The sequence below is a fragment of the Magnolia sinica genome, chromosome 9, assembly GCF_029962835.1.
Source record: "Magnolia sinica isolate HGM2019 chromosome 9, MsV1, whole genome shotgun sequence".
Classification (NCBI taxonomy): Eukaryota; Viridiplantae; Streptophyta; class Magnoliopsida; order Magnoliales; family Magnoliaceae; genus Magnolia; species Magnolia sinica.
In genome coordinates, this window is record NC_080581.1 from 61,075,142 (window position 1) to 61,100,764 (window position 25,623).

The 25,623-nt window shown below is 38.0% G+C and overlaps 1 protein-coding gene and 1 long non-coding RNA gene across 3 annotated transcripts; one reads left to right on the forward strand and one right to left on the reverse strand.

Moving 5' to 3' along the window:
* Window positions 1–307: 307 nt before the first annotated feature.
* On the forward strand, window positions 308–3,823 carry LOC131255500 (uncharacterized). 2 transcript variants are annotated; one of them, XR_009176103.1, is made up of 3 exons: window positions 308–371; window positions 2,060–2,131; window positions 3,323–3,823. It is a non-coding gene; the product is annotated as an uncharacterized LOC131255500 (long non-coding RNA). The 2 variants fall into 2 exon arrangements; XR_009176104.1 differs by lacking the exon at window positions 308–371 and adding an exon at window positions 1,174–1,681.
* Window positions 3,824–17,886: 14,063 nt separating this feature from the next.
* LOC131256351 (ankyrin repeat-containing protein BDA1-like) lies at window positions 17,887–25,052 on the reverse strand. The gene is made up of 2 exons (XM_058257296.1): window positions 24,477–25,052; window positions 17,887–18,821 (listed from the first exon to the last, which is right to left on the reverse strand). The coding sequence occupies exons 1-2, from the start codon at window positions 25,047–25,049 to the stop codon at window positions 18,084–18,086; spliced, it is 1,311 nt and encodes a 436-aa protein (XP_058113279.1). The 5' UTR covers window positions 25,050–25,052; the 3' UTR covers window positions 17,887–18,083.
* Window positions 25,053–25,623: the final 571 nt, after the last annotated feature.

The following is a 25,623-nucleotide window of genomic DNA, read 5'->3' on the forward strand; positions in this document are numbered from 1 at the left end:
GCTTATTGGCATGGCTTCAAGCTAGGTAAACTTACTTCCAAGGTTTGGAAAATGGCTATTATGGCTATCTAGTGGGCAGTTTGGAAGGAGCGGAACGATAGGTGTTTTAACAACGCGCAAGCTTCGGCCGAAATTGTGGGATCGAGAGCGAAGCACCTTCTTATCGAATGGGCTTGTCTGAAATATTTCAATTTTCTGTTTTTAGGCTTGTAGTTTTCTCTGTTCCTGTGTTTTCGCTCTGCTATCTCAGCTGTTTCCTTTTCTTTTTTCTAATATATTCTCATTGCTTTAAATAAAAAAAAAAAAGAAAGAAAAAAAAAGAAGAAGATTGACGGGAATCGAGTAGAAGCTGCAGCACAGAAGAATAACACGTATGCATGAGGCCTACTCTTTGGCCACTATAGTAACCATCTTATACATTCTAATATTGCATTTAGTTTGTTGGATTCATGGGATACACCTTTCTTTGGCTGATTTTCTCTCATTTTCTTTGGTATAAAGAATTTGACATGCTCATGATACTTTTTCTTTTCTTTTTCTTTTTTGTGATAACATGCCAATAGTACCTTCTCCATTATCTTTCTATGATCATATCGTTTCCAAAAATGCTGTGATCTAGTCTAGTTACTCATGTATATGAACCTTTTCTTGACTTGATACCAGCTCAACATATTTTTCTTACCAAAATTTCTCCTAATTAATTTCTTAGTCAAGTCTACCTGTAATTTCCATCAGTCCACTTTTGGGGGTATAAAACAATGTAAGAACATTATTAAATTGGCACCAATTGAAAGCCTAATAAATTTATTTTTCAACCAGCCTAACATCATGTAATTCTAATACTGTTTGAATGACTTAGAACCATTGGATTCTTTGGAGGAAAGCTTTTAGCCCTTTATGCTGGTGAAATTGGTGGGAGCTGCTTTGGTGGTTTTGTTTATCTTTTCTGGTACAAATGTGGAAGCAGATGGGTCAAATCACAAGTATAAGGAGAGAGATCATGTCCCTTTGTATGCAAACAAAGTGGGTCTTTTTCACCATCCAAGGTAAAAAAAAATTCTTTTTTCTTTTTGGGTTTTTTGAAATTCTCGTAGATCTGTATTTTTTTTTTCTCTTTTCCCAAGACAATTTTTAATGAATTTATTTTGTTGTCTTATAGACCCCATAATGGGAAGCCATGTAACATCCTTCCATGGTCCATGATTCCGCTTTGTTATTGGAGTTGTGGTTTGCTGTAATTTTCAAGGCAATTTGTGGGACCAAAATTAGAAAGATAAATGTTTACATTCACTAAATTGTCATGAGTACTGACAAGGAGAAAAAGTTACCTCATCTCCATGGCTCTTGCTGGCATCTCATAGTTTTGTTGATGAGGCTGGCTTAGTTGGAAATGGACAGGTACATGCAAATCCTCTCCTATGGTAAATCCATTTGGAAGAAAGGGATTTTGGTTCACATCACTTAAGTCGCTTGTTTCATAAACTTGAGATCCGAAAATTGCTTCTTAGGTTGTCTTTGATTCTTCATTCTTGTAGTTGTATCTTTGTGCTTGTAGTGCCATGTCAGTAACAATGAATGTTCTCTTCAGAAATGAAGAGAAGAGTAGCTCACCCCAGCTTGCAAATGGGATTTCAATACGCTGCAATCCATGCACCAGAGTGCATTAATGGATTTCTTTCTGGTAAGATTTTTATTTAATCTTGGGTTGGCAATGGGTTGGGTTTTGGTTGAGTTGGATCAGCCTGGGTTTGACCTGATCACTAAGCAAGCAAAGAAGTCAAACCTATGCCCAGCTCATTTACTAAATTGGCCGGGATTCAAACTAGAGCTCAAACTAGAACCCTTGAATTCAAACTACTTTCTACCCATGGAGATTTGACTTTTTATGTACAGATTTCGCAGCTCACACGATTACAGAAATGTTTTTCCAGATGCTATTTTCTTTTTCTTTTTTTCCTTTTCTTGTTGTTCTTGTTGTTTGGTCTCGATATTTATTACTCATTTTTCTTAGAATCAGAATTTACCCATTGAATTTGACCCAAATTCATTATGTTTTCAGGGATCTATCTTACAACAATTTCAGTGGAGATTTGCCAGTCTCATTCAGTAATTTGACAAATCTTAACATTCTGTAAGTATGATAATAGGCCCATACTTCTAATCATGAATTTGGCATTTTTGGGTTTTGTCAAGTTGCATGAGAATCTCCCAGCCCAGTTGAAGGGCATTGTTAGTATGTGGAAGGTTGCGCATACCTGGTCCAAAAGTACCAGGTTTGGCAGAGATGTGCATCCATTTAATAGCATCTTTACAGCGAGTCTCGTTGAAGCTATTCCACAGAATCCCATCCAACTGTTTCCAATATTGGGGCCCACATGCTGATTGAACCTGTTTTTTCTTTTTTCTTCTTTTTTTTTTTTTTTGCAGGGGGGGGGCACTGATGCTGGGTTGGGTCCCAGAGTGATGTGCCATGCTAGCAGATGTGTGGCATCTACATCAGCTTTTTTTTAATAGGTGAGTGCTTAGCAAAACTCTGAATCGTGGATGCTTGGTTGTTGAAATAGATTCATTGGATATTTTTCATTATTTTTCATTTTTAACCGTCCAATGATGTACACCAATTCCAAAGTCATCTGATCAAAACAAACTGAAATTTTAGCTCAAGATACATCTAAAATGGGGTGCACAGTTCAGTTTGAATTATTTGCGTTCAAAATATGCAATTTTTAGGTACTTTTTAAGCACATACGCACCATTCATCACACTGTTAGAGTATCAAAAGCTTTTCTCCACTGCTTCTGTCTGCCGTATACACACAGCTGTAGATCACATCATATTGCCAGAAGACCCGTAAAATATTAGAGTATCTGTCTATGTTATACCTCACTGGTTGATGTGGACTTATACAATAGCGACTACCACTCTAATATTGGAGCGCGACTTGCCTGTGACCCCAGAACCAGCGATGTGAGTGCTACCTTTGACTATGGGGCCCACCTCAATATTCATTGCTTATATTAATAGGTACTGAAAAAGCTTTGTGGATCCTATCATAATGTGTGTTCTATCTACCCCCATCTAATCATTTTGCTGGCTCACTTTAGGGCATGACTCCAAAGGCATGCCTAAATTTCAGGTGAAACACACTGTAGGAAATATTGGTGTTGAATGCTAACCATTAAGGATTCTGAATTAAAGATCTCTTAAAAGATTCTGAGCCTGTATGATATTAAGGACAAGGATGTTGATTATGTTTTTAATCATTTCCAGCCTCTGCTCTTTATAATTTTGATGAATAACAGTTTGTTATCTGCTTTCTCAGGAAAGCTCTCTTTACAAATATCATGTGGATGAACTTATTTGTTCAGGCAAGTATCTTTTTTCTCTTATACCTTATGAAAACCTCAGAGAATTAAATGATTGTAATTATATTGTAATTGGAGATTGATTGAAAATGAAACTCCTTATGAAAATTACCACAGAATAAACTGAAACTCATCCTCGCATCTCGGGTCTCTGTTTTTCTTTATGTGCCTAGTTTTCCTCTCCTCTTCTCTAAAAAGGATCCTTGTACAACTGTTTGTTAACCCAATTCATGAAACCACCTCTTTCAGATTTCAGTCCTATAGTCTTTTAGTCTAGAATCAACTTCATACACTTTGGTAATAACAACAATCTGAAATATGCTAATGATGGAAATTATCTTAATTGCCATAAAATTAGGGAAAGCTACACGTCCTCTTCAAAATTTTGAAAAATGTCGCTATCACCATCCTTCTAAAAAGAAATTAAAATTCCAACCAAGCTGAAATTAGAAGCTGAGTTCACTGTTCGTAATGAACAAAATACTTCCTGGTTTGGTACTAACCTGTACATGTGGAGCCCATGGTTGATTTATCTAATTGATTGATCAGATGGCCCTGTCCTCGATGAACCATGCCCGAAAAATCTCTTCATCTGGTTGACTCTAATCGTTCCATTTTAGGCATGTCAATACACATTTAAAAAGAAATGCACTAACAGTCTACATTCAATGGAGAAACAGATTTGGTAGTTAGCATATTCCAATTAGGGAGATTTATTTTTTTTCATGTTTCATCCATGATGGCCAGCATCGGATCAATGGCATGGATGAACTAGTAATGAACCCCAAATTTACAGATTAGGAACCAAACAGGGAAGTTCCATGTTGGTGACAAGCAGGGAACTCGGCATCTAAAATGATATTTAAAATCCTGCCAAAGTATAATTATATTAGTAAATAAAAATTTACTTAAATACCTTTAAAATAGTAAGACCATGTTTGGTAGAAACCTAAAAATGAGTTCATCTGATGTTAGTCAATTCTAATTTTGTATTAGAGATCTTGATCTCTAATGTATTAGGGATCAAGATCTCCAATACACGTATACTGTTAAAGAAATGAGATGAATTCATTTTTAGGCATCTACCAAACAGGGCCTATATAACCATTACAGTTCAGGAATGCTCAAGTGCCCTTAGAACACACGTAAGTCATAATGCTCCTAGCTGCATTTAGACATTTAATTTTAAACAGTCCACTCTGTTGATCTAGACTTTCATTAGATCCAAAGCACATTTAACATTTCATGGGCTACCATGCAAACATCACATGACAATGTTAAACATCTTCAATAACCTTCAACATGGACGGTAAAGATTGATTACACAAAAGTAGGTCCAATCAATAATTTAAACTATCCATTTGTTAGGGCCTGTCGTGGATTGGTTATGATATTAAGGAATCACTTTTGTCAGGTAATCACATTCATCACATCCATCACTTAGAACAATGATGGCAAGAAAAGGAGGCCAAATATTCAAAGATGAATTGATCAGTGTGATGTCTGTAGGGTTACCCTTGAATTCTGTTTTATATTCAATGGACAGTTCAAATCGATTGGTTAAACTGCCCAAGTGGCCTGATGCAACTCGGAGCACTATTACTTACAGGGCTCTAAGAGAACTGGAGTATCTCTCATCTTATCCCTTTTCCTATAGCACTCATTCCCAATGTTTTACATTTGTTGACTCTCCTACATTAGAGAAAACCAGGTATGTTAATGCATGGAGCACAAAGAGTTGTTAACACTACCTTCCACTAGATACCTCGTTTCAACACTTGAGGTCTTGGTATCGATCCCTAGCGGGGGTGGCTAACATGGAGTGTGTGTACAGACATGGGTGTGTACTAACAAGCTGACCCCAAAAAAAAAAAACAAACACTACCTTCCATTGTTTAAAGATTATTGGCTGGAATCTATAATCATTTTAGACATTAATTTTCAAATACACATTAGGAGGTAGGATTCTTGCCAACTAGCATTTGATGGTGAGAAATCTTTGCACACTTTGGGGGCGGAAGCCTTCATCACCATCATCTATTGGAAATATTATGACTGGATTTTTACTATTCAAGATCTGTTGGAGAGTTAGAGTGGAAAATGAGTTTGAGTTTGGACTGTTTTTTTATATAGCCACTGGAGGACAGACTGATATCACAAAGATGGTACTTGTGCTCTCATCTTAAATTTAGTTTGGTGTCCTACAATTTTCCCTATCCATTTGACGTCAAAGCAAGTTTTTTCCTCATGTTTTTCTTCTTCTTTTTTCTCTCTCTTTTTTTCTTTTTTACTTTTCTCCAAATCCAAAACTGCATAATTTTCTTCTTCATTTTCTTTTAACTAGACCCTGAAAAAAATCCCTAAAATCCACATAAACAACCCCGTGTTCACAATTTTGAGTAAATCATACATTGTGACAAGTCAGAATGCACTGAGTTTTGCTGACTTGATGAACATAACTGAGGAGCCTTCATTTGGGATTCTTTTTTCTTTTCATTTTCTGCATTGCAGAAACATTCATCAATTATGGAGTGAGTATCCAACATAAGATCACATCGTTCATTCATAATGTTGGATTACTGATGGTTCCTCTCTAATTCATCTGATTTCAACAACATTTTGCATTAGAACTCAGTACAGGAATAGGTACCCTTGAAAACTAGTATCCATTTGATTCCAATGAGATAATCACTACTGTATTGCTCAGGCTATCTTTCCTGTTTTATTCTTTAGTGTACATATACTAACTACCGCTATGCTGAAATTTTGTATAAGCTGTGCTGAGTTTTGGGTGTAATTCTTAGTGATTTAACCACGTTTAAACTCAAGTGAATGATTTTTTCGCATTGTGTCTGTTTTTTTTTTTTTATTTAATTTTTTATTTTATAAAATAAATTACTTGAAGAAGGAGGTACAAAATGAAGAAGGCAAGGTAGTAACTCCCGACCATGTTCTTATTTATGAAGATAATGAAGGAGATCAAACGCTCGTCGGCGATGTGCCATGGGAGTATGTTTATTACATTTGATTTTTTCCTTTCTATTGCGACATCATGTGTTTTCCTCTACATCTCGATCATATTTAAAATAAAAATGCAACTCATTCATACATGTGTGACAGTGTGAGTCAGGATGATCATCAAATGACTGAAATTCTAACTCTCCATTCTTGTAGGATGTTTGTCAACACTGTGAAAAAGTTGTATATCATCAGTGGCTCTATGGCACCACTTCCTGATTTCCCTTTTATTAAATCTTGCTGCAAGTGAAATTAAATTAGCAAATCTTAAGAAAATTATATTTTAGTTGTTTGTTTGTTTTTATCTGGAAATCTATGTGTGTGGACTGATCATATTTTAAGCTTAAAAAGAGAATATAATCTGCCCACTCTAAACATTGGAAAAATCTATTAAGATCCTGGAATGCTTTGGATTGAAAATTGATTCTGGAACAAGCGTCCAGATTTAATCTCCATCACTTGTGTACGCATGTAAATGTAAAAAGGACACTTCTCCTATTTGTTAATAAAAATTCTGAGCATGTCACAGTGAAACATTTCTATGCATCATAATAGCTGAAACCTAAATTTGGGGACTTCCAAATGGACTCCATTTTTGCCTGCTTTGTTGTCCCAATAAATCTTTGTGGTAAGCTGAGTTTCAGGGGTGCATTCCTGCTGAATTTTGGGGTAACTTACATGGAATGCCAGTCCTAATACAAACACGACTAATCTAGAACACTAGCTGTATATTCCATGTCACTTATTATCCAAATAAAGTGTTATTTCTGATCCTGTGAAATTCCAGCTCGAATTAATCTTTTGTTGCAAACTTCTATAGAAATTAAAAATCAACTATTGTTTCTAGCTTTTGATGCATTGATGATTTAAAAAAATCTGTTCTTATATATATATATATATATATATATATATATATATATATATATATATATATATATAGTATATGACTACTTAGACCTCCATGGTCAGCCTCTAATAGTGGCAGCTATCTTTATGTCATCTACTAAAAAATTTCAGTAAAATTGATTGCCATGTTTTGTTGTAGATTTCCATCATTTCTTCTGCTGCATAATGAAACTCAGTTGATGTGCCTGCACTAACTCTTAAGTTTGATAACAAAAGTTCAGGTCCAGGACTCGAAACGTTGTCTTCGACATCTTCACAGGCAAGTTCCTTCACAACTCCCGTCATGATTTGGGTGATCTCCTGTTTTGGTTAATATCTGTTAGATTGGCATGGTGTTTGTATGGTAGCCCATTACATGCAGGTGTCTAGATCAATGTATTAGACAGTCCAAATGCAACCAGTCTGGGTCCTGTACTAATGTTGAAACTAGACCAAGGAAAATTTTATTAAAAAAGTCACAAAGAAATTACAAGACGGCCCAAGATTAGTATGAGACGCGAGGCTTAATATTTAGAAGTCTCTTGTATCGTTTTGGTTTGTGACGATTACACAATCATTTTATTTTTCAATGTATTGGACAGTTGCAAGCTTCTGTCCATGTATTACAAAATTACAGGTTTTCTTTGTCCATGAATTAGGATGAAGATTGGTGTAAAATGTATCAAACTGATATGATATTTCAGAACTTGATTAACAAATCAAGACTTTTCTGGATCAATTGTAAAGGACAAAAAAAGTTATTTGATATTTAAGAGCAACTGTTGCAAATACCTCCGTTGAAGCCTTTAATAAAAACTCTGTTTAACGTTATCATTGGTTGATATGTCAAACACAGTTTTTGTAATGTTCTGAAGCAATGTTTGAAAAAATAAAATATAAAAAACTGACATTCTGATTCTGTTTGCTTTCTCACTTTCCATGAATAGAAACAAACTATCTTCTGCTTTTCCTGTTTCATGCTGCATATGCAATATCTTTTTAATGCATGAGAATATATTTTGGATGGGCTCCTGACTATCGTCTCTAGAGTTTAATGCAATATCTTTTCCAGTTTCATGCTGCATATGCAATATCTTTTTAATGTAATTATATTTCAATTGGAGATTGATTGAAACTGAAACTCCTTATGAAAACCTCAGAATAAACTGAAACTCCTCCTCGCATCTCGGGTCTCTATTTTTCTTTATGTGCTTAGTTTTCCTCTCCTCTCCTCTGAAAAGGATTATTGTACTTGTACAACTGTTTGTTAACCCAATTCATGAAACCACCTATTTCAGATTTCAGTCCTATAGTCTTTTAGTCTACAATCAACTTCATCAACTTTGGTAATAACGGCCAGCTGAAATAAGCTAATGATGGAAATTATCTTAATCGCCATAAAATTACTTCAAAATTTTGAAAAATGTAGCTATCATCATCCTTCTAAAAAGAAATTAAAATTCCAACCAAGCTGAACTTAGAGACTGAGTTCCCTGTTCGTAATGAACAGAGAACTTCCCTGTTTGGTACTAACCTGTACATATAGAGCCCATGGTTGATTTATTCAATTGATTGATCAGATGGCCCCATCCTCGATGAATCATGCCTGAAAAATCTCTTCATTTGGTTGACTCCAACCATTCCATTTTAGGCATGTCAATACACGTTTAAAAAGAAATGCACTAACAGTCTACATTCAATGGAGAAAAAGATTTGGTAGTTAGGATCTTCCAATTAGGGAGATTTTTTTATTTTTTTTTGTGTTTCATCCATGATGGCTGGCATCGGATCAATGGCATGGATGAACTAGTAATGAGCCCCAAATTTACAGATTGGGAACCAAACAGGAAAGTTCCATGTTGGTGACAAACAGGGAATGGCAAGCGAGGGATGCCCAAACAGAATATAGAGGAATCGTACAGACCTGCCGAGGCTAGTTAGAGGTGCTCTGGTGTTGGATAATGCAGGCCTAGGAGCCATCAGGTGCTCTTGATCAGGATTCCTTCTAGCTGGCTGCCCCACCTCCTCCTTGTTGATGATTGTTGTCTCCTCTCTAGCGTCCTCTTGCTGGATGATGGATGTCGTGCTGTTAGGATTGTGGAGAGGGTCCTTAGGATGTTTTCTTCCGATTTTAGTGTCTGGCCTAGCTTGTGGATATATAACAGGTGTGGTCCGAATTCTTTTTGTTGGGACCCACCCGAATGGCTGTAAATTCTTTCCTATTAATGAAATCCACGTGGCATGAGTCCACTTCTCTTTTTAAAAAAAAAATAACAGGGAACTCGGCATCTAAAATGATATTTAAAATCCTGCCAAAGTATAATTATATTAGTAAATAAAAATTTACTAAAATATCTTTAAAATAGTAAGGCCCTGTTTGGTAGAAACCTAAAAATGAGCTCATCTCATGTTAGTCAATTGTAATTTTCTATTAGAGATCTTGATTTCTAATGTATCAGGACTCAAAATCTCCAATTTACGCTTATTGTTAAAGAAGTGAGTTGAATTCATTTTTAGGCATCTACCAAACATGGCCTAATATATAACCATTATACTTCAGCAATGCTCAAGTGCCCTTAGAACACACGCAAGTCATAATGCTCCTAGCTGCATTTAGACATTTAATTTTAAACAATCCAATCCGTTGATCTAGACTTTCATTAGATCCAAAGCACATTTCATATTTCATGGGCTACCATGCAAACATCACATGACAATGTTAAACATCTTCAGTAGCCTTCAATATGGATGGTAAATATTGAATACACAAAAGTAGGTCCTATGAATAATTTAATCTATCTATTTGTTAGGGCCTGTCATGGATTGGTTATGATATTGAGGAATCACTTTTGTCAGGGAATCATAGTCATCACATTCATCACATCCATCACTTTGAACAAGGATGGCAAGAAAAAGAAGGCCAATTCAAAGATGAATTGGATCATCCAATCAGTGTGATGTCTGTAGGGTTACTCTTGAATTCTGTTTTGGATTCAATGGACAGTTCAAATCGATTGGTTAAACTGCCCAGTGGCCTGATGCAACTAGGAGCACTATTAACTTACAGGGCTCAAAGAGAACTGGAGCATCTCTCATCTTATCCCTTTTCCTATAGCACTCATTCCAAATGTTTAACATTTGTTGACTCTCCTACAATAGAGAAAACCAGGTATGTTAATGCATGGAGCACAAAGAGTTGTTAACACTAACCTTCCACTGTTTAAAGATTATTGGCTGGAATCTATAATCATTTTAGACATTAATCTTCAAATACACATTAGGAGTTAGGATTCTTGCCAACTAGCATTTGATGGTGAGAAATCTTTGCACACTTTGGGGGCTGGAAGCCTTCATCACCATCATCTATTGGAAATATTATGACTGGATTTTTACTGTTCAATATCTGTTGGAAAGTTAGAGTGGAAAATGAGTTTGAGTTTGGACTTTTTTTTTATATAGCCACTGGAGGACAGACTGATATCATAAAGTGGTACTTGTGCCCTCATCTTAAATTCCATTTGGTGTCCTACAATTTTCCATATCCATTTGCAAGTTCTTTCCTCATGTTTTCCTTCTTTTTTTTCCTCTTTTTTCCCCCCCTCTTTTTTACTTTTCTCCAAACCCAACACTGCATAATTTTCTTCTTCATTTTCTTGTAACTAGATCCTGAAAACAGTCCATAAAATCCACATGCACAACCACTTGTTCACAATTTTGAGTAAATCATACAATTGTGACAAGTCGGAATGCAGGTTTTTCTTTGTTTTGCTGACTTGATGAACATAATTGAGGAGCCTTCATTTGGGATTTTTCTTTTTCTTTTCATTTTCTGCGTTGCAGAAACATTCATCAATTATGGAGTGAGTATCCGACATAAGATCACATCATTCATTTTTTATGTTGGATTATAGGTAACTTAATGATGGTTTCTCTTTGATTCATCTGATTTCAACAACATTGTTGCATTAGAAGTCAGTGCAGGAGTAGGTACCCCTGAAAACTAGTATCAATTTGATTCCAATGAGATAATCACTACTGTATTGCTAAATTCTAAAATGCAACCTCTTTGAATCTCAATTCTCAAATGGCATTAAATTAAGTTGTATGATTGAATTTTGTATCATTGTCTTTCATGTTGGAATGCATGTGTGCTGATCAAGGTATCCCGTATCAGTATCGGTTGGCGTAACGGTGTCCTCCAAAACCGATACGGATACGGGGGCGTAACGGTGATACGGGGGCGTAACGGCCCGTAACGGCGCAAAAATTTTTTTTTGCCAAAAAAATATGAAAAAATATGGATTAAATCTAGAATATTCTAAGCATTCCAAATATGCATTCATTTATAAATTGGAACATGTTTATGGTGGTGTAACGGTCCACTCTTTGGTGAGTTGTATCGGACTGTCTGATGAATTTATGAACCAGATAACCTGAATTTGATCATATATTTAATTTTCTAACTATCTACTATCAATGATAGATATATTAGAATGAATGTAAAATGAAAATATCTTACATCAGGTGTTTGCAATTATTTTTGAGGAATTTCTCGAACATACCTGTGGTCCTGTGCAGTGTGGTGCACCATGCACGTGACTGTGATAGTGTAATTCCTGTCTATGACCTGTCATCCTCATATTAAAAAATAAAAAATAAATAATTAGTAGTATCTGATATACTCCCCTGCAACTTGATTAAGGATTACTTGATTGGTTGTCAGGGGAGCTATTTTAAATACAAGTTCGGCAGGGTCAAGTGTGTGCATGGTTTCTTGCAATAATACTGTTGTGAGCTGTCTGCTGCAACAAATACGTACCTTAACACAAATATATACTCACAAGTCACAATCACAAGTCACCACCAAAATGAAAATCTGCTTTTTTGTGGTTGCTCGACCTCCACATCATCGTCATCGTCACCATTAGGCTGAGGCTGTCCGATAGGTGTAGGTGCTACATATCCATAATATCCAAATGGGAAGGAAATACTAGATCAACGAAACTAGAGGATGATCGATCCTCGACTAGGCAACGACTCGACCCTAATAAGGATATCTACCGTGCCCGCCGAATAGCCATACCGGTGCCCATACTCAGGCCTGTTGAGAATCTTGAGATCGAGAGTGCGTCTGTGTGATGAGTAACTTGGATTTGGATCGGATATCTATAATCATATGGATATTGATCGAGGGCTACTCCAACATGAATGTGATGGAATAGGCTCAATATAACCATCATAATTCAATTCACCATAAGAATATCCATCATAATAACCAAGACCATGAGCCTGCTGATGTTCCGAACCTCTCGGACCCGGTGCACCACTAGATATACCCACCTCCTGCTGGCTGTATCGTGACTCGGTACACTCATAAGTCCGACCTCGTGTACCACCTCGTCGCCGTTCATCGACATCGTGATCTGTAGACGGCTGTATAGGGCACTGAGCAACACCAGAAGTGCCAGCACCAGGGGCAGGGGGGTCATCGTCTTCATCCGACATGGTCACGCTACCACTGCTCGTACTCTTTTGTTGATCTTGAGCCGTATCTGTACGGGTCTAACACATCTGCACGACTCTCTTGTGGTGCTCTGCGTATTTCTGGGTCATCAATTTCCAATTCTTCACTATCCTCTTCAATTTGTTTTTCCCTTGTTTCCAACCAAGGTAGAAGTGGGTCATCCTCATCATAAATATTATCCAAGTTTATTGGACAGTAGTCTCCGTCATCAGTAGCTGTAATGCTCTTATGATGTCGTCGCATTCTTAGTTTTATATTGTAGTGCATGAAGACAAGTCTATCTAATGTTCTAGTCTGCAATCTATTCCTATTCTTTGAATGAATGAGCGCAAAACAATTCCAATTCCTTTCGCAGCTAGAGGAAGATGTTGTCTAGCTTAAAACTTTTACTGCAATTTTTTGGAGAGCCTTCGTACTCTTTCCGAAATTAATCCACCATTCGGCCGGTTGCAATCTAGATACTGCATGCTGTGCAAGAGCATCTCCAAAGCTACCAAGGCGATTTTCAAATGTATCTAATTCATTTAATGCCTTTATTTGCAGATCTAAGTCAGGCTCTAATCTCTTTATCACATTTTTTAGCCCGACACGAACTTCATCATCCGCAATAAATGATTGGGCATATCTATACCTAGGATTTAGGTAGTAACCTACTGCATGAAGATCGTGATGGAGTTGGTTTGTCCATCTCTTGTCGATCATCTTCCAATAAGTCTGCCAACTTCTACAATCACGTTGAATTGCAAGCTTTACCTTATCCATGGCATCATATATGAAGCCCATGGTAGGTGCTTCATCGGATTCAACAAGACGGAGTACCCTCATTAGTGGCTCCATCACCTTTAGGATCGCCTTGACCTTCTTCCAATATTTGTTGTCCCGTATGGTGTTCACAACTTCGACCGGTATTCCTGATGTCTTCTTCCCATGTTTTGTGTTGAGCCATTCTCGGGAAGCGAACATCTCACTCAACTCTTCTCTATGCTGGAATAAACTCTCTAATGCTATAAAGTTTGTTGCGAATCTAGTCGCCACAGGCCTCAACAACTCTCGTCCTTTCGTAAACTTTCTCATTATTGCAACTACTTGATTATGGTTGTAAATAAACGTCGTCACTTCCCTTGCCCTTTCGACCATTTCCTTAACATTTTTCTTCTTCCCAATATCTTCCAATATAAGATCAATACAATGGGCAACACATGGTGACCCAAAAAGATGTTTTCTCTTATCCATCAACATATGTCCCGCAAGCTTATATGTTGCTTCATTATCTGTCATAATCTGCACTATATTCTCCTCTCCAATCTCGTCCACAACTTTATCCATTAGTTCATTAATATAAGTAGAATTTTTTGTTGCCTCCGAGGCATCAATTGACTTATGGTATATAGTTCCTAAGTGGCAGTAAACCATGAAGTTGATCATGCTGCGTCTGGTTGGGCCAGTCCAACCATCACATATGATCGTGCATCCTCTGGCTTGCCATACAGGTTTAAAGGTAGCCACGTATGCTTTCACATCCGCATACTCTGCATTTGTCCATTTTCCCTAATCTCCTTAGCCGTGGGAGCTTTTATTCCTTCACCTGCTTGTGCTGCTGCATCAATTACCACCTGCCAATATGGAGAATTGGCTGCGTTAGGAGGTATGTTGGCATGTATAAATAACTTTGCTGCTGCTCTACCTAATTTCTCAACGGAAGTTCTACTCTATATTTGTTTTATCTTCTTTTGTTTAGTTGATTCTTTCCTAAATAGGATTGGATCAATAGAGGGTCTCCTAGGCTCATTTACTTCTTCATCCAAACGTATAGGGCATCATGTGAAGATGTCTGTCGGCTCCCAAACATACGTCGTAACCCACCAAACCTACCCCCCCACTCCCACCCCCACCCCCACCTGCAAGCAGTTGCACTTCCAGTTGCACTCCCACTCCCACTCCCACTCCTGTATCACGCACCGACCCATGCGTGCCAAACATGCGGCGACGTTCTTCCTCTTCACGAGCAGACGCAAGCTCTCTCTCCTAGCTATAGTAAGTTCTCGATCTGAATTTTGTCCGAATCAATAATATCTTCATCACGAATGCCTATATATTCGGGACCAAACACTTCTGTCGAGCTGCATCCAAAATATCATCTTTCTTCTTTCCAAAGAAGACGCTTACCCTTCGACTCATCTAGACTAGCTTGCATTAAAAGCATTATCTCTTTCGGTAATCTACTACATGGCGCAACTTGACCCTTTCGATGTGCCAAATGTTGTTTGAGACGAGTAATTCCACCAGTCACTAGTCTATCACAATACTTGCACTTCATTTGGTGCCTAGTACCACCAACCCTCACAATGTTGCCATCCAATATCATCACTTACTTGTTGTTGGCCAGATCCAGACATTTCTTTAGGCTTAGGTAGACACTAGATAATTAGATTTGAGTATGAGTGTATGACCTATGTTAATAAAGATGATTTTATATTCTAACTAAACCCTAAGAAGCTCCAAGGCAAAACCTGTCCAATATAAGCAAATAAAAACATAAAGTCACTAATTCGAAAATAGAAAAAAATTATAAAATGACACCCCAAATCTGTAAAATACACATTAACATGTTCTACTATGATTAACATATCACATGGCATGATTAAAACAGTAAAACAATCATTAAAAAATTATTTTTAAATTTAAAAAAGAAGGGCCATAATTAATGCGTAAATAGAAAAAAATATTAAAAAATTATAAAATGGCACCCCAAATCTGTAAAATGCACATTAACATATTCTACCATGATTAACACATCATATGGCATGATTAAAACAGTAATACAACCATTAAAAATTGATTTTTCGAATTTAAAAAAAAATGGGCAAAATTCATGCGTAAATAGAAAAAAATATTTAAAAAATATAAAATGGGACCCCAAATCTGTAAAATGCACATTAACATGTTCTACTATGATTAACACATCATATGGAGTGATTAAAACAGCAAAACAATCATTAAAAATTGATTTTTCGAATTTTAAAAAAAAGGGGCAAAATTCATGCGTAAATAGAAAAAAATATTTAAAAAATATAAAATGGGACCCTAAATCTGTAAAATGCACATTAACATGTTCTACTATGATTAACACATCATATGGAGTGATTAAAACAGCAAAACAATCATTAAAAATTGATTTTTTGAATTTTAAAAAAAAGGGGCAAAATTCATGCGTAAATAGAAAAAAATATTAAAAAAATATTAAATGGCACCCCAAATCTGTAAAATGGATATTAACATGTTCTATTATGATTAACACATCATATGAGATAATTAAAACAACAAAACATATTAAAAAAAGTATAAATACCTATTTTTGACAAATTTATGAAAAATGGCCCACCAAGCTTTGATTCAACAAAATCCGCCAATATAATGTGTTTTTTCCTCAAATATCCAGCAAAGGTTGGTCGAAATTAGCAGTAGGAGTGAGAAGGAGTTTGGAAGCAAGAAGTTTCGAAAAAACATCAAAAACGGACCTTAAAATGCAAAAAAAAATGGCCGTTTTTCGACCGTTACGGCGCTGACCGTTACGGGTGACCGTTACGCCCGTATCGGCCGATACGGGTACAAAAATTGGTATCGGCCGATACGGCCCCGAATCGAGTAACGGTGCGTACCGTTACCGTTACGTATCGGCCGTATCGGCCGATACGTAACCGATTTGGCATTCCTTGGTGTTGATGCTTGGATGCATTCTTGATATGCATGGGGTTTAACCAACATAGTTCTTGATCTCCATTGCACATATTTATAGATAGTATTTTTTTTATTTTTTTTTTTTGGGTGCAGGATTTAGGCAGGGATGAATGGGAGTTGGATCGATGGATTTTTTTGTTTTATAATGTATTTGGAATCATTCAAGTTATTATTGTGAATATTATTTTAATATTCATTTTTAGGGCTGGCTAATGAATGGGCTATGGCCGAGCTCGGTTTGATGAATCTTTCCTTTGAGGAACCCACAAATCCTCATTACAGGCCCATTTTATGACCATTACGGGTCATGATCAGGCCTGAATTATAGGCATTGCTAGCCTTGACTTCTGCAATTAATAATTAGATAAAAGGCTGCATGGCCACAAACACAATGGACAGGCAAAGTTAACATGTTTTCTGCAGGTGCAGTTTTAGGAATTAACAATTGTGACAATGCTGATTTGAGTGTGGCAACAAAGTTGACAATGGAATTTATGTAATATTATCTTTTAAGTTTTAAATATGTAAAAAAAAAGATAAAAGAAAAAAAGAATGCAGGTTTCAATCAAATATAAACAGTGGCCTGCACATTTACTGGTGCTTCTGCAGGCCTTTACCGGTGCTTCCGCAGGCCTTTACTGGCGCTTATAAAAGTGCTGGTAAAATATGTAAAACTGCCGGTAAATCTCACCTACAGGGGCGTCCAGCACAACCACTGGTAAAAGTCGCTGACCGTTGGTAAAGCCTTTACCGACGCCACTTTTACCAGTGCTTACCTGACCGCCGGTAAAACTTTTTACCAGCGGTTAGTTTTCTTATAGTGAGCATATCTTTTAAAAAAAAATCTCAAAATTTACAGCAGATTTATCAACCAATGTTAAAGGTTCCTCCGATGCCGTAATTACAGTCTTGAAGTTGATGAATGCAGGAGTGAGTGTTTTACTTATGAGTTCTACACCATCAATAACTGTAATTGTCGGGTATTGATGGCTCATTTGAGGATTCATTTCCATTTTCTTATTTTTTGCCACTAGAGTAAAAGAATCTGGTTGATTAGCTTAGGCAACTTGCCTTAACCATTAGCTCCTAAATGAGCCACCTATCCTTCCCGACTTAAATAGGGATTGAAGAAAACGCACAATGATTTTTATTTGAACTTAATGCAAAAATAACACTTGTGGTGCCAGCCAACGATTGTTTGAATCTTTATCGACATGAATATGTGCTATTTCTCATAAGAGCTAGATCCTGAAAGCAAATTCTTAAGGATATTTTTTATTAATGTTCAAACTTTACTTTCATCAAAATCAGCGTCTACATTTTTGAAATTAATTCATAAAAAGATCCAATCCTTCATGGAAGCATTATCAGAGTACATAAACATAACTGCGATCACCAATACAGTACGATAAATAGAAGGTTAAGGGAAGAGAAAGACATAAAAAACAATACTCCATCAAGGTTTCTTATGGCTCAACTACATCTACTAGATCGTTCGGTTCCTAATTCAATGCCTACGTCACCTGTAATTGCTTCTCGGGATTCTGAATATCTCAAGGGTGCATCAAGCGGAAGAGAGACCTTAGACATGCGTTCCTACTAAGGATTCCGAACAGTATCTCAGAGCAGCGTAAAACAAAGTGCATGATACACCGTGGAACTCCTAGGCTAGATAACCCTATCCCTATGAATGCAATTATAATCAAAACAGGTAGACGAGCATTAAATGGTTGGAGAACTATCAACAATAGAAGGTAAGTAAACCCCATGGAAAAGACAGCAACCCGCATTACAACCGTTAAGACCAGCATCAGAAACCTTCTACGGAGAGAGAGCCCACTTATTAGCAGTAGGATAACAAGTAGAGACGCAACGAATCCTATGCCGTTGGAAGTTATGAATACTGCATATATTCCTGGTACTCGATCACTCAGAGTGGACTCTCTAGCAAAGTGTCCCTTTGTTATAACCTTGCGGCCAAATGTGGTATCCGGCCAAAGACCACCTGGAGGGTTGAGTGTGGCATGGAAAGTTGCAGTGGCGATTAACACCGCCGCCACCATGAGTGATTTCCGTGCCTCATCTAGCCAACTGCTGTCGTCTGTTTGCCACATGCGTGCAGCAGGATCCATTCTATTTGCACTTCCAGCTCCCCTTTCTACAAGGATTGTTTCCAGTTCTTCATCATTCGGTTCGCACGGACTTTTTAGCAAGACGTCTAGAGCTGTCAAGCCATTCATGTTCAAGGCATCTAGGTTCACTTGGTTATTTTTAACCAAATACTCGACCATCTGCACACAATTCATATGGTTATGTTTTAGAGAGAATTGCATGATCCCTGCGCGAAGGGTATGCATAGTATCATGTTCTAGTGGTTAGTTTGTACAAGTTGGGACCGTGATTCAGTGATTAGATGGTTGAACTGATGAGCCCCACATTAGATAGACCTTATCTCAGAAGTTTCCAAGTTGGAAGATCTAGTTATCTGTAGGCAATTGACAAATGTTAGATTTCTAATTTCATAGGGCCGTCTACCATCTACTGTCTTGCCACTGGATTAACTATGTGAATCACCTAACCATGGGCTTCACTTGTACAAAACTCAAGCCTTTAAGCATGGTATTCAAATCATCGGCCATTCATCATAGAGTTCTACTGAAACTTGGAAGTGTATCAATTAATAGGATGTATGTGATCCTGCCCAAATTGAGATTCAGTCGACCCAAGTGGGGGCTGGTTCAATGGTCATGATGGCTTATGGGCTGATCATTGGTTGATAATGGACAAATATCTCCTTGATGGAACAAGCCTAAACCTTCCATGCCGGCCTAAAGTGACAAAGGAATATATATATTCATATGGTTCTATGTAGTTGAGCTGCGTGGGCCCCACCATGATGCGTGTCAAACATCAACACCGTGAATTTAATGGGTCCCCTTTAAATTATGGGATATCCCAAAAATCAGCCGTATATAGAGCTCAGGTGGACCATAGCATCTAAAATCATGTGAAGACATGCCTACAACATATAAAAGCACTTGGTGGGGTCCAACTAAAGTTTGGATGCATGTGAAACTTGGTCTGACCCCTCATCCAAGTGGGACACACATAATAGATTGGCTGAATTTGTGAACAATACCTCAGTGGGCCAAAAAATGATTATGAATGTTTCAATGGAAGGGTAACCCCTATCAACTTTTGTACATGGTGTGGCCCACAAAAGTCATCAATTGACTAGTTGACTTGATTTTTAAGCCCAAGGCCCACCATGGAATGGTGCATCTGACTGATGGACTAGATGTTCAGCACGTATCACGGTGGGGCCCACACAGCTCAACCTCATGGGAAGTTCCCATGAGCTCAACAGCATAGAACCATTTCCATATATACACACACACACACACACACACACACACACACACACACACACCAATGCCCAGCTGTGAACCAATTTGCACAGAAGCAGCACCTCATGAAATCTGAATGGTGCATGTGAAGCAGCTCCTCATGAAATTTCTTGGGCCCAATTTTTACTTTGATTCAAAACTTTGGTAGGCCATGAAAAATAAAAACAGTTTCCTCTCTTGATTTCATTTATCTTCGCTATGGCTAACAAGAATTTTAGATATGGGTGAAATTTTTTCCCTTGGGGTTTTATATGATTCTGCATCACATGGACCGTTCGGATTCGACGCCCATGACACGTGTGCAAAGGTGCACACGTGTGTAGGTGCGCAAGTGAGCATGACACACTCTCTCTAGAGAGAGACTCGGCCTTAGGTACCTTATATGCGAGCTTTCATATAAGCTATAAGATTACTAAAACGGCTAGGATTCAGTACAATGGGAGAGAGAGTCTTAAAAAAAAATTATAAAAAAATCGTTGCATTTCGCAATGAGTTCCTGCACAATGATTCTGGGTGGGACCCACTATGATGTTTGTGATAAATCCAACCCGTCCATCCATTTTTTTAAAATCATTTTAGGACAGGTGACCAAAAATGAGGAGGATCCAAAACTTAAATGGGCCACATAAGAGGAAATAGTGGAGATTTAGTGACCACCGTTGAAACATTTAATTGCCATAAAAGTTTTGTATTGGTTTAAGTTCATGTTGTTTTCACTTCATCTCAGTGAGAATGACCCAATAAACAGTTTGGATGGAATATAAATAACAATATGGAGCCTAGGAAAGTTTCAATGGTAGGCATTCCTTTCCCCACTGTTTCATCTTGTATGACCCATTTAAGTTTTGGATCCTCCTCATTTTTGTTCACATGTCTTAAAATGAACTCGAAAAAAAGATGGACAGGTTGGATTTATTACAAACATCATATCGGGCCCCACCGAGAATCCTTGCAAAGGAACTCCGTGCCAAAGGCTTTTGCAGGGAATCTACCTCCTAAGCTCACGCCGAGACTTCTACGTACGGAAATCGGATTTCCTACTGAGTTAAACTCTGATGGGCCCGCCATGAATGCATGTGGTTTATTCAAACTGTCCATCCATTTTCCCAGCTCATTTAAGTGGTTGAAACCAAAATTAAAACACATACGAAGATCAAGTGTACCATAGCGCAGGAAACAGTAAGAATAATGATTTCCACCGTTGACACCTTGTTAGGCTCCACAGTGATGTATATTTGTCATCCAACATGTTCATTAGATTTTAAAAAAAAAATGGATGAAAAGAAAAAACAAATATAATCTAAAATGGACCACACCATAGGAAACAGTATGAATCGAATGTCTACCATTGAAAATTTCTCGGGGCCATAGAAGTTTTGGATCAATCTTATTTTTGTTTTTTCCATTCATCCATGTTTTATTTATTTATTTATTATTATTATTATTATTATTATTATTATTATTATATATTTTTTTTAATCTTATTAGAAGTTTGTATGACAAATAAACATCACCATGGGGCCTAGAAAGGTTTCAACGGTGGAAATCATTATATTCCACTGTTTCTTGTGGTATGATCCACTTGATCTTTGGATAATTTTTAATTTTGGAATCAACCCCTAAAATGATATGGAAAAACAGATAGATGGTGTGGATAAACCACATAAATTCATAGGGGGCCCAACAGAGTTCAGTCAGTACAATAAGAGCGTAAACTCAGTACGCAATCCGATTTCTCATTTTTGGGCTTCATAGAATTATCCGTAATATGAATGGAAGGAGTGGGTACGACTGCTCACCACGCAATCCACATCCAATTCGAAGTCTCTCATCGTAACGAGTAAACTCAGTTGAACCCACCTTGAATGAATGTGGTCTATCTATACCGTCCATCAAATTTTTCTATCGAATTTTAGGGGTTGAGCCCAAAATTGAAGCATATTCAAAGATCAAGTGGATCATACCACAAGAAACAATAGGGATAATGATTTCCACCGTTGAAACTTTTCTAGACCCACGGTGATGTTTATTTGTCATCCAACCTTTCATAAGATCATACAGACATGGATGAAAGGAAAACACAAATATAAGCTTAATTTAAAACTTCAGTGTCCCCAAGAATTTTTCAACGGTAGACGTTCAATTCAACTTTATCATGTGGCGTGGTCCATTTGAAAATTCTATATGCTTCATTTTTGGGGTCAGGCTCTAAAATTATTTGATAAAATTGATGGACGGAGCAGATCAGATACATAAGTCATGGTGGACCTCAAAGAGTAGTACGCTAAGGGTAATGAGTTACCACGCAATCCGCTTCCGTCCAATTCCTGGAGAGCTGATGCTACTCCCCCTGACACCAGCCTCGTGGCTGGTGGTCGTGCTCTGTGGGCCCCATTATGATGCATGTGTTTCGTCCATTTTTAAAGATCATTTTAGGGCTTGATATAAAAAATAAGAGGAATATAAATATCAGGTGGACCACACCGCAGGAAACCAATACTGATTGGATATCCACCATTAAAATCATCCTAAAGCCCACTGTACTGTTTATTAGACATCTAATCTGTTCATTAGGTCATACAGATCCATACGAAGGTAAAAAAGGTATAAAAAAAAAAAAACAACAACAAAACTTTTACGGCCCCAAAAGTTTTTTTATTGGTCGAAGTCCATTCAACACAGTTTCCTGTAATATGGTCTACTTGAGATTGGGATATTCCCCATTTTTTATCTCATACCATAAAATGATCTAGAAAAACAGATGGACGGTATAAATGAAACACATACATCATGATGGGGCCCACATAACACCAACCACCCGCCATTGGCTGGAGTAGCCAATCGGTTTCCATTTCAGGGGACGCAGATTTCCTGATAAAGCCCTTCCCTTAAGTTCCTTTGCAAGAACTGTGTAAGGCCCATTGTAATGTTTGCATGAAATTCAACTAGTCCATTCGTTTTTAGATATTATTTTAGGATATTGTACCAAAAAATGAGGAGGATCTAAAACTTTGGCCGGAATCCGCTTGTAATCCCGAAAGGCTCTCTCGGAGCGCAGGAGAGAGTCTTCTTTTAAGACTCAGTTGACACTTCACTGTTATCCACCCCCACTAGCTCACGTAAAAGCTCTGTGGGCCCCACCATGATGTATGTGTTTTATCCATGCCGTCTATCTATTTTGGCAGTTCATTCTAGGGTAGGAGCTTAACAATGAGCCAGATCTAAATGTCAGGTAAACCATACCAGCTGAAAACAGTGGTGATAGAACTCCCACCGTTAAAAACGTTGCGGTGACATAACTGATATGGATGAACGGAAAACACAAATATCAGATTAATTCAAAACTTCTGTGGCCGCCGAGAAGATTTCAACATTAATAATTCAATCCCCACTATTTCATGTGATATGGTCCACTTGAGATTTAGATCTATAATTCAATCCCCACTATTTCATGTGGTATGGTCCACTTGAGATTTAGATCTATATCATTTTTGCGGCCCAAAAAATGCGGATGGATGGACAGCGTGAATGAAACATGGATTCACCGCATGGATCCACCATGGATGGACGGTGTGATATATATATATATATATATCATGGTGGGCCCACAGGAGTTTGCCACTTTAGCATGTCCGGCGGCTGTGACGTTCTATGTTCCATGCCATGCAATCTGAGTCCGGGAAGAAAAAAGGGGCACTAATGTGAAAACACGTATACGAGGAAAGTTTAAATACGCATGTGTTTTTAATTTTTATTTTAATTTTAATTTTTTTTAGCTGAGCTCATTTGACGTTATGACTGATGACGTGAAGGTGGTACAGCGGCTTCAACACAAAAGATCCACGCTGCCAATTTAGAGGTGGGCATCGTGTCGAGTTGAACCGGATTAGGTCTAACTTGGCTTGGTCTGGTTTTTGCAAGTACTTGACCCAAACTCAATCTGATTTGCGACCAAGTCTAGCAGGATTGACTTGAACCGATTCTTCGCCGGCATGACCTGAACTGAGAGTCTATCCGGTCGATTCGGACTGGGTTGAGTCAAGCCGAAGAATTTGGTGCTAGGAAGGAAACATGAGGAAAATAAAGAGAGAGAGAGAAAGAGAGAGAGGAGGAAAATCAAGAGAGAGAGGGAGAGAACGGAGTAGAAAAAGAAGGAGATGACGGAAAGGTTAAAAAAAAAAAGAAAGAGTAAAATCTTACTTTATACTACCTGATTCCGGATCCAACTGGATTGAATTTTGGATCGAATCGAGTTGCTACATTACCTGAACTCGAATCTGTGTGGAGTCGGATCGAGTAGACTGTGGAGTCGGATCGAGTGGGTCTACTCGATCTAACCCGACCCTGCTTTTGGCCATTTCGGTCAAGTCGGATCCGACGAATCTGGTGGGATCCTGCATACCTCTCCTCCCCATTCGGAACATCAATAAAACCTCCAAGCTTCTATCAATTCCTAATTGGGCCTGAAATTTTAGAAGAACCAAGTCACGCTGGCATGCCTTTGACAAAGAAGAATAAAGAAGGAAAGAATATTCATACTGGGATTTGCCGTGTGGCAGTAGCTAGGTGGAGAATTGTGTTGTCCTCGTCATCCTTCATATTCAGAACGGTAGCATCGCCATTCAACTCATCCACCAATGCTTTCAATGCATCTAAACGCTTATGCTTCACACACAGGTGTAGAGCCGTCTCTCCACTCTCCGTAAACACCCGAGTTGAAAAGAGTCTATCACGAACTAACTCCTTCAAGACATCAACTCGGCCATTCATTGCAGCTGTGTGGATAGGAATCCTTCCATCTCGGTTGCTAACCAGACACATACTGGAGTTAATCTCCAATAGCACCTTTACCATTTCTAAATGGCCCTTTGCTGACGCCAAGTGCAAAGGTGAAAATCCTTTTGAGTCTAATCTGCTGGCGAACCCCGGTCTATGTCTTAAAATCTCTCTTGCAAATTCGGCATGCCCGTACAGAGCAGCTACATGTAAGGGAGTCTTTGCATCATCCACGCCAGTTATACCACTATCGAGAATGCAATCATATTGTACGAGCAATTCGTGCAAGGATTTAACATCCCCCATTACGGCTGCCTTTTGAAGCCTACTATCCATTCTCTCTCTCTCTCTCTCTCTCTCTCTCTCTCTCTCTCTCTCTCTCTCTCTCTCTCTCTCTCTCTCTCTCTCTCTCTCTGTTGCCTTATGGAATGTGCAGCAATGCACTGTATTGACGCGGTTTGGCTAGTAACTACAACACCAGCCAGTTAGCTGGTGTCAAACGGAAGCAGATTAGCTGATTTACCACAAATCAGCTATATAGATGGTGTATTGACGTCAGCAAGTTTTGTGGGTCCCATTACGAGGTATGCGTTATATCCAAACCGTCCATCTATTTGGAGATCTCGTCGTGAGACTTTAAAAGAAAAATAAGACATCAAAATATCAAGTGGACCACACTGAAAAAAGTAGTGGGAGATTGAACCTGTTGTGAAACCTTCCTTAGTGAGATCTGGTACACTCAAAGGTTGAGTGCGTCCGCCGGAAGTAGCGTAGACAAGTAGTCGAACCACTATAAAAACATCTGCGTTTGAGATTGATATTTTCTTTGATTGCTTGTGTGATTTCCCTAAATGCTTTTGAATATATTCATCTGAGATCACACCTCTACATCCATTATAAACTATGATTT

Coding starts and splice junctions, on each gene's coding strand:
- LOC131256351 (XM_058257296.1), bottom strand. CDS start 25,049: ATGGATAGTAGGCTTCAAAAGGCAGCCGTAATGGGGGATGTTAAATCC. Junction 18,822..24,476: donor CTGCCACACGGCAAATCCCA/GTATGAATATTC, acceptor AATTGTGTGCAG/ATGGTCGAGTATTTGGTTAA.